Here is an 8,048-nt window from a genome sequence, read left to right as displayed (position 1 = left end):
AGTTCAGGAGAAGGGGGTGTATTTTTAGTTCTGTTAGCTCAACTCAGGAATACTCTGGCCTCATCTTGTGCTCCAAGGCAAGAGTGGCAGAGCCCAAACTATCAAACTGCAAACCACACTTCAACCTGCTGACCACCAAATAAGCAAGCAATCCAGCAGGCCTACACTAACAATGGGGGAGCCACGTCAGGACAAGGAGAATGCCTGCGCTGAGCTTCCCTAATTTGAAGTTCTGGCATATTATCAGCAACTCGTACCCTGAGAAATGTTGGGCCAGAAACCTCTTCAGTGAAGAGGAAGAGATGTTGGGGCTTACAGGGCCCCTTGCTTTGCACGTTTGCCTTCTCAAACAGCATTTGAGGCTGGGGGCTGCTTCCAAGCACATCCTTCTGAAGCACCTGTGTCCTTTAGTCACAGCTTCAGGCTTTGGTTTGAGAAATGGCTTCGGCTGCTCTCTCTCCCTCTCGTCCACTCCCCACCCTCCCCAGCCCACAGGGGCCCTGGTTCACTCCATCCTGTCATGAGGAGGCAGGACTCTCACAAGTCTGAATGTGCAAGGGCCTGCCTTCTCATCCCTTTAGACCCTTCCAAGGCAACCCTGTTTAAATATGTTATGTAGCTGCAGATTCTGCACAGAAAATGGGCACCGGGTCTTTGCTCAAAATTCAAAACTGGGAAGGAAAGAAACCGGATGAGCGTAAAAACATGAGCATTTGGCATGCTCTGCTCTTGCCTGTTTTGCAGGCCACCTGTTCCACAGGATCAACAAGGCCACATCCCTCACCCCTTTGGCCTCTGTATTGGTGTGTGTTGCTTTTCCCTTCCCTGGGGGTGAGCAGTGGGAAAGGGGTGGTGGTGGGAGGGTGCTGCCTAGGGTGAACTATACATACAAAGGTAATTTTAATTAATTTATTTATTTCTTTACACATGACTGAAAGTGATGTTACAGTACATAAGTTATTTACAACTGTGCAGTAATGTGTTGCAAAATAAATTATCTAGAAGGCAGCAAAAGTACATTGTTAATGAATATAAAAACTGTACAGCTTTTATGGGATACAATTTATCTTTATACGAGTATTGGCTCTTGTAGTGTTTTATCTTTTTTTTCAAGTTATGTTCTCAGAAAGAGAAACAAAATGCCCAAGATTAAAGGAAAAATATATATATTTATATATATATTTATATATATATAAACCATACGGATTTTACTCCATTTAAAAACTGAATTGCAAAGTCCTTGCTCTGCGCCACTTATTGTACAGGGTCAGGTGGCTGCTGCCTCCCCATGGTTTTGAAGGATACCTGGAGCATGTCCTGGGTCTCGAGTCCAGTGGCCTGGCCCTTGTCTGTGCCACCTCCGGGGCCTGGCTGAGTGCTCGCTCCTTCTTTTTTTATCAACTTATTTTACTGTAGCCTGGATGCAAGAAGAAACCAAAGAACTCTCCCACCCCTCCCCAGAACCCACCTACCCCCACAGTTTTGCCCTGCAGTTTATCTGAGGAAAGATCCACCCACAGGCAAATGGGGGGCTGGAGGAATCAAAGCGCTTGAAACAACTGCTGTGATTGTGAGTGTGTCAACGGCCCTGGTCACCTCCCTTCCCTGTTTGGCAGCCGATGCAGCACAAAGGGGGGTGTCTCAGGGTTTCTCTTGCTCCCTGCTTCCATCGGTCTCTCTCCTTCCTCCCTCCAGTCTGGTAAGATGCTGCCGTGCGCAAGCTGCCTGCCTTCCGACACAGCAACCGGTGTGAAAGGAGCTGCCTGCACCTCACCTTCCCCTGCTCCTGCTGCCTGGTGAGCAGGGAGACAGTGTGAAGAAAGTGCCATTGATTTTCTCATTGATTTTTTTTCCTGCTTCCTCCTTGTCTGACTTGGGATTCATCAGCAAGCGGTTGGGGTGTGTGTGAGCGCCTGCACCCATCCTCAGGGGGCACCCACCCATGCCAGTTTGCAGTGAGAATGTCTCCAGGCTTGGTACTGTCATGCCGGCAAGAGCACAAAGTCATCGTTCACGTCCACCATTGGCACGTAGAACGAGGGCACCTCGTTCACACAGAGCGATTTGTGCCCAGCAGGGTCCAGCTCCTGCACTTTCAGCTGCCACTCCATTCGCTGCACTGCATTTAAGGCTGCTGCTTCATGTTGCTGTCGCATCAACAGGCACGTCTGGACCAGAAAAGAAAACCAAACACAATTAGGTGGGGGTGGAGCATTTAAAATGATGATGTTAGCCTGGGAACATCCCAGGACCAATAGAGCAGGGATAGCCAATCAAGGGCCCTCCAGATGATGTTGAACTACACCTCCCATCAGTCCCAGTCAAAATGTTCAAGGGTCAGGAGTGGTGGGAGGTGTAGTCCAGCAACATACTGAGGGCACCATGTTGGCTATTCCTGTGGACTGTCCTCTTGATAGAGATCTTCTGGGGCCCCAATTTCTGTTTTTAGCTATCTGTTGTTGAAGATGTTTCCATCTCACTAGGGTTTGGGCATTTAATTATTCCGCTGTTAATTCCTGCTTTTCTGACTGCTACTTTTTACTGTTTTATTCATCAGTGTTTTGTTGTAAGTTGTGCTTTTCTATTGTTTCATTTTACTCTTGTAAAAGCAGAATGTTAACCATAAATAGGATCCAAAGGCCAAGGAGCTCATTTCAGAGAGAAACTAGGTCCTCAGATAGTAGCTGCTGTGTGAGGAGATTCTAAGCAGGCAATATGATCTCTCTTCTTGGGCCAATTAAGGATGAAATAAGGAAAGGGCCAGGCATAAGGCATTCAGTCAATTTTTAAAAGTAATACAGCAGGTTATCAAATTTTAATTGTTAATGCAAGTACTTATAAAAGATAGCAGGCAGCAAACATCAACTCAGAAGACACATACATTCTTCTCTCACACACAGAAGGGGATGTCTCATCGCAGATGGTGCCTGCTGTGCTGAGTGTGTGCTTCCTCCAAAACAAGGAAAGAATGCTGCTTTCTTCAAAACTATGAAGTATATATGCAGGTTTAATTTATTAGAATGTCTTTTTTAAATCAGGCAAGAGCCTTGACAAATTTTCAAGTTCTGAAGAAAGGGAGAAGGCAGCAAAAAGTAAGTGGCTGGTGATGGAGAACACACGCTTGGGTACAACTGGCTGAAAACATTTACATTACTGATAAATAGGCAATGAGGCATTAGCAAACCTGGGAAATGAACTAAAGAAAAGCAAATGTTTTTGAGTTTCATGAACAGACTGTTATCAGAAATGTAAACATTTTCAGTCACTTATAACCTAGTACGTTTTCTGTACATTTCAAAGTCTAATGGAAAAAGCAGCTGACTGTATGGGAGGGAATCAAAGGAGGAGTTGTGCCATTTGCAACTGGACCTGCTTTTTGCAATGCTTACTTGAAAGGCTGGGAGCAGGGAACATGAACTGTGGTGTGCCCTCTCCCCCAGAATTGATACCGTTGGGGTTGTGCATGTCAGGCACCAAGAAAGAGTCCTCCTGACTCAGAGAAGGTGGACAATGAGCAGCTAAGCGAAATTGGCAACCCCAACAGAATAGTTTAAGGGAGAAGATAGGATGGGAACAGAGGAATTGACAGTGAAGAGCCAGCTGAAACACCACCATATGCATTTGGAGCATTTGGAGCAATGGGCCCTGTGAGCCTGCTCTGCAATGGAAACAAACACAATAAATAGGGGATGAGTATGCTCAGTCTACCTGGAGTACGGCACAGTGAGATGTGGACTTATTGTAAGGTTAACCTCAAATGTTACCAGTTCTTGGGAGTGGGAGTGATGCTGAGGCACAATCTCCAAACCATGAAACAGAGGCAAACCTCAAAAGATGTTGAAGAAAAAAGCATTCTGACTGTCAGATGTGAATCATAATGTATTTCAAGTGTACCCACTCTTCATCTGTGGCAATAATACCTTCATTATTTCTTGGATGAAAAGTATCTTTGCATTTTGGAACAGCACATGAAAGCTCTGCTTGGAAAATATGGAAACCTTGAGTGCATCATACCTTTTCCAACATGGAAGGGCCCAAAGGTTGTTACCACAGCTCCACAGGCTACTGGTCTGTTTCTGGGCACAATTCAAAGTGCTAGTTATGACCTATAAAGCTCTGAAAGGATTAGGTCCAGGCTATTTGAAAGACCATATTCTCCTATATAAACCTGCTGGGGCTCTGAGAGGCCCTTTTCTCAGTCTGCCTCCCTCATAGGCACACTTGGTGGGGATGTGGAAGAGAGCCTTCTTGGTGGCTGCATCCAGACTTTGGAACTCCTGTCCTGGAGCAGTTAGACTGGCTCCCTCCTTGTTGTCCTTCTGCTAGCAGGTAAAGACCTTTTTATTCCAACAGGCTTTTAGGAACTGACTGTTTTTAAGGAAAGCGCTGGTGCTGTTATGTTTTTATTGTTGTTACTTGTATTTTTAATAAATCTTTTTATATATTGTCTTAATTCTATTTGTGTTTAATACTTAAAATTTCTATTTTCCCCCCATTTTATCTGTAAGCTGCCTACAGTCCCAGTCAGGGTAAAATGTGGGATGTAAACAAACAAACAAACAAACAAACAAACAAACACCTGAATCTGCCTTAATTTTTTTCCTGCATTGTTGGGGGTTGGACTAGATAAGCTTTTTGGTCCCTTCTAACTCCACAATTCTCTAATTCCAGCAGATGCCAGCTGGTTTGTGTCCAAGTTAACCATGCTCAAAACCCACAGCACCTTCAACTGGGAAGCATCAGATGCACTGTGGAGATGTTCTGTGATGACAATTATTATTGCCCCACCCCCACCCTTCTGGACAGATATCACTCCACATTTCAGGCAAGAGGGCCTACTTCCCAAGCAGGCAACAGTAAGTGGTAAGAACCAACTTGCTTCAGAAGAAGTCTCTATTTCCAACCCTCTACTAAAATGCAAGTGGGGGGGGGTCCCCCATAGACCTGGTGCTAGCCAATGCTTTGGCTTTACTGCTCACCTTCATCCGGTCATACTTGTCATCCACATCCTGTAACCACGAAATGAACTGGCGAGCATTGAAACGATCTCTGACGGATTTGTTTTCATCTCCCTGAGACATAGAATGACGGGGAGTTTAGGAGAGGCAAACACAGACCAAAATAAGTTCTGAGCTCGTTTTCTCTTCCCTCCTCCCCCCCCCCCCGCTCTCTCTCTCACACACAAATATAACTCACTACAGAAGAGTCTAAAGCATGCAGGTGAAGGGCCTTCTACTTTTGCAATATTTAAGGAGTACACCACACCATTCAGCTGGCCCTCCAGGTGTTTCTGGACTACAAATCCCATCATGCCTGACCATACTGGGTGGGGTTTATGGGAGTTATAGTCCAACAATATCCAAAGGGCACCATATTGACTACCATTGTTTTAAACAAAACTCTCACCCCTCCAACCATGTGGCACCAAGCATCTTCCTTTCTTAGTGTATGTATTGGGAACTGCTGAGCTCTAAATCAGATGAAAAAGATCAATACGATGGAGAGCTAATAAATTTCCCTTATCCCGCCTAGTGCATGGGGACCGACGTCTGCAATGCAGCACTTGCTTCCCACTGAAATGACAGCTTTATGGCAAGCAAGCAAAGCAGCTGCAAAGCACGTGGCCAGTAGGAGGTGCTGGTGTCATTGCTCTGTTCAGCTGCAGCCACTTGTAAATTCTTTTCTTGCTGCAAAGCAACACAGGGTGCTCAAGTCTGACTCATTTACAGCTCCAGATCTTTGGTATTTGCTGGTACTAAAATTATTTTGGGGTTGGGAAAAGAACAGAGCTTCAGTGGAGGTGGAGAACAGAGCTTCAGTTTCCACAATCCCAGAGTTGCCCAGCATTTCTTTTTTTAATGTAAAAGCTCTGAAGCAACATTATTAGCTTAATGAGAAGATGCCATAAGGAATTACAAAAGCAAACACCCTGTGGAAAATTTAGCATTGCTCACCAGGAGATACCCGCTCGTGTTCTCTCTCTCTCTCTCTCTCTCTCTCTCTCTCTCTCTCTCTCTCACACACACACACACACACACACACACACAAACACTTTTGAATAATTATTCGATCCAGCCAAAGCTACAAAAAGTGCAGATTCTTTTGGGCACAGGACCAATGCACGAGTGATGAAGTCAGAGCCACCTTGGTGAGAAAAGCGTCATCTCTGCCTCACCCACTCATTATCACCATCAGAAGACGGGCCCAGACCTGATTTTCCAGAGGCATGTTGTACACCTCCGAATCCAGAAGCATGGTGCATGCGCTGAAGGGCACTGCTTGATTGGCTATTGTCCTTGCTGCTCGGCAATGAACCCTCAATATCTCCTGTTCACATGACACAATCAGCTTCTCCTGGAGAGAGGAGGACAGAGTTACCAAGGAGCAAAAGGCACCCCTGCTCCTGAAGGGTAGTGGGGAGGCCTGCCCCCCAGCAGCCTTTGGACACCTAAGCATTTGCTGTTACCCGCTCAATGCTATGCTGAAGGCGCAGTTTGCCACGGACTGCTTCCTGCTGCTTGAATAGCTCCTTGAGGGGATCTGCCAACGATGGAGGGGGTGCAATCTGAAATGCAGAGAAAACAGAAAAAACGTCACAAAGCCGCAGCACCTTCAGCCACCACTTCTGTTTCCAATGAACAGATCTGTTCACATTCAAGCAGTGCCTGGAGCAGTCTTAAGTTTCCTGCTGCTGCAGTGAGGTCAAGACCCAGCCACAGGCATCCTTGCTCCAAACAGAGCTTTGTTTACGCAGCAGGACACAGCTGGGGCTAGAACTCTCATGTACTCTTCCTGTTCACCTTTCAGGCAGAGACATCCCCTCCTCCCAAATACACCAAATGTCTGGCTGTTTATGCTGTGGAGTAGAAAGCAGGGAAGCGGCAGCTCTTTGAACCAGTCTAACAAGATGCAGCTTGGAGTGTGATTGCCATCTCGCTCCTGCAGCAGACAACATATTCAGCAATTTACACCCTGCTCTTGCATGCAGGAGAATCGCCAGGCTCCCCTGAGGGTTCAGTCCGGATGCTGTTTTTTTCTGATACTCTAACCAAGAGGCTGTTAATCATTTATGTGGCTTTGGAGTACACACTTTCCAATCCATACCTAATTTATCTCCATACAGCCCCCCTCCCGCCCTTGATCCCCTTTACACTAGCATCTCCCAAAGTTAATATATAGTCTCTCTAAGGAGGCACAGAGAGCAGTTCTGATAGTTTGCCACCAACAGCCTGCTTAAAATCAATAGCCAACTCGCATGGGGTCTCTTGTTGCAACTGCTTCTTTAACTCTGAAGACTTGGACAATAATTTTCTTGGCTTTGGGATGCCAACTTTTGTTAACCCCTGTGCTACACAATAAGAGGTGAGAGCGGAGAGGTTCTTTTTCCCCGCATCTTGTAGCTGTCCACCCCCCCCCACAAAGGGGCCCCTCTGCATGCTGATTTTGCAAAGAACAGAAAACAGCGAGCTGAAAACTGACTGCTGCATGGTAAAGCAAGGAGCAAATGCTGCCGCCCACTCACCAGCTGATTGTGATGCTTTCCACAAGCACACTTGTAAGGAATTCAGCTCTACTCTGCACGTCGTAGTTCAGTATTTGTCTATTAGCTTCCACAGGGTATACAGGCCAACACAGCACTGAGGCCTGAGTTCAGCTCCTTTAGAGCCTAGGAGTCCATTCCTTCCCAACAGATGCTTTTGTACCTGCACATTTCCCTTGTTGCAGAGCGTAAGGAATGTGCTAAGAGGCTGCAGAATGCCAAGTTGGAAGCAAAGCACCTACAACATTGTTAGCACCAAAGTTTATGTCCCTCTTTCAGACAGGTCAGCTGATAAGCAGAACCTACTACTGTGAGCTTTGTTCCATATATTGCTTTAATTTCCTCCTTCTTGTACTCAGATAAATAGGAAAGGTCCTTGCCATTGACACTGTCCATGGGTTTATCTGCCACAGCACTGTCCACACTGGCAGTGGTGGCTCACTAGGGTTTCAGACAGGGTTTAAGAGGCGGGGATTGAACCTAAGACCGTTTTGCACGGGCAGCATGT

General features: G+C 46.2%; 1 protein-coding gene across 4 annotated transcripts in view; it reads right to left on the bottom strand.

The window, feature by feature from the left end:
* Positions 1–895: 895 nt before the first annotated feature.
* Positions 896–8,048, bottom strand: part of ANKRD11 (ankyrin repeat domain containing 11) — a 185,666-nt gene continuing 178,513 nt past the window's right edge. For all 4 annotated transcript variants that reach the window (XM_083754500.1, XM_083754498.1, XM_083754501.1 and 1 more), the window contains 4 exons: positions 6,467–6,565; positions 6,211–6,354; positions 4,980–5,072; positions 896–2,168 (listed from right to left, as the gene is read on the bottom strand). In XM_083754500.1, coding sequence (XP_083610626.1) covers positions 1,983–2,168; positions 4,980–5,072; positions 6,211–6,354; positions 6,467–6,565 — 522 coding nt within the window. In that variant the 3' untranslated portion in view covers positions 896–1,982. The remainder of the gene's footprint in view (positions 2,169–4,979; positions 5,073–6,210; positions 6,355–6,466; positions 6,566–8,048) is intronic.

This window comes from Podarcis gaigeae (assembly GCF_964106915.1).
Source record: "Podarcis gaigeae genome assembly, chromosome: 8".
In the NCBI taxonomy this organism is placed as follows: domain Eukaryota; kingdom Metazoa; phylum Chordata; class Lepidosauria; order Squamata; family Lacertidae; genus Podarcis; species Podarcis gaigeae.
The sequence above is the reverse complement of the archived record's forward strand: the minus strand, read 5'-3'. Positions and strand labels throughout refer to the sequence as shown.